We start from the raw sequence: 741 nt of genomic DNA on the forward strand, positions 1-741 counted from the left end.
CTCCTTGAATTGTTTCTTGTATATCTGCTTAGTCTGGTATTCTCAATGTAAGATACTTTGATATTAGTTATTATAATAAAAAGCTGGGGGCTTTGGAAGAAGACAAATTGTTTGAGAAAATTAAGAAATATGAACTGAAAATGTAACCAAATGTAAATAGTATAATCTTTAGTTTCAGGAAAGCAGTTTCCTATAAGATTGTTAATTAGAAAAAAAAGGATCACGAAGATAAGAATAAGATATTATATTTAGTATTAGTTAATTTTTCTAATTTGAACACTTCAAGGAACACAAAAGAACTTTTTTCAGATCTCTTGTTTACAATTCCTCTACTTCCTTTTTCCAGTCAAAGAGAGACCAACTGGAGGAGAAGCTGAGCCTGAGACGCAAGCAGCTGCACGTCCTGGTGACTGCGCTCCATCAGCTGCAGCAACGCTCCTGTACGACAACTCGCCATCCCAGACGAGGACGACCCTCGTTGATGAGATCATAGACTTAACCAACCAGCAGCGACTATAGATCTCACTGGGTCTGGGGCTGCAATGGATACGTCATAGGCTCAAGGGTTTGGCTTAGAGGGAATAGAGGTGTTTCTTTTTCATATTGCAATATCTGTCGTCAGTCATTGTTGTTATTGATAATTTACGCATCAGAGTGAATTAATGAATGAAATATAACAAACCCATTTTTAGGAAATAAAGCAATTTGTTAAAATGTGATTTTCATTTTATAAACCTAGTG

At 36.0% G+C, this 741-nt stretch overlaps 1 protein-coding gene and 1 long non-coding RNA gene across 2 annotated transcripts in view; both read left to right on the forward strand.

The window, feature by feature from the left end:
- The window catches only part of LOC119584986 (THO complex subunit 7 homolog), a gene marked incomplete in the record, with an annotated part of 9,088 nt that extends 8,451 nt beyond the window's left edge, over window positions 1–637 (forward strand). The window contains 1 exon segment of the mRNA XM_037933595.1: window positions 347–637. Within this exon segment, the coding sequence (XP_037789523.1) occupies window positions 347–493 (147 nt within the window).
- The window catches only part of LOC119584987, a 25,600-nt gene extending 24,892 nt beyond the window's left edge, over window positions 1–708 (forward strand). Inside the window, exon 3 of the long non-coding RNA XR_005229860.1 lies at window positions 494–708. This is a non-coding gene — a long non-coding RNA (uncharacterized LOC119584987). The remainder of the gene's footprint in view (window positions 1–493) is intronic.
- The last annotated feature ends 33 nt before the right edge of the window (window positions 709–741 follow it).

This window comes from Penaeus monodon, chromosome 19 (assembly GCF_015228065.2).
Source record: "Penaeus monodon isolate SGIC_2016 chromosome 19, NSTDA_Pmon_1, whole genome shotgun sequence".
Classification (NCBI taxonomy): domain Eukaryota; kingdom Metazoa; phylum Arthropoda; class Malacostraca; order Decapoda; family Penaeidae; genus Penaeus; species Penaeus monodon.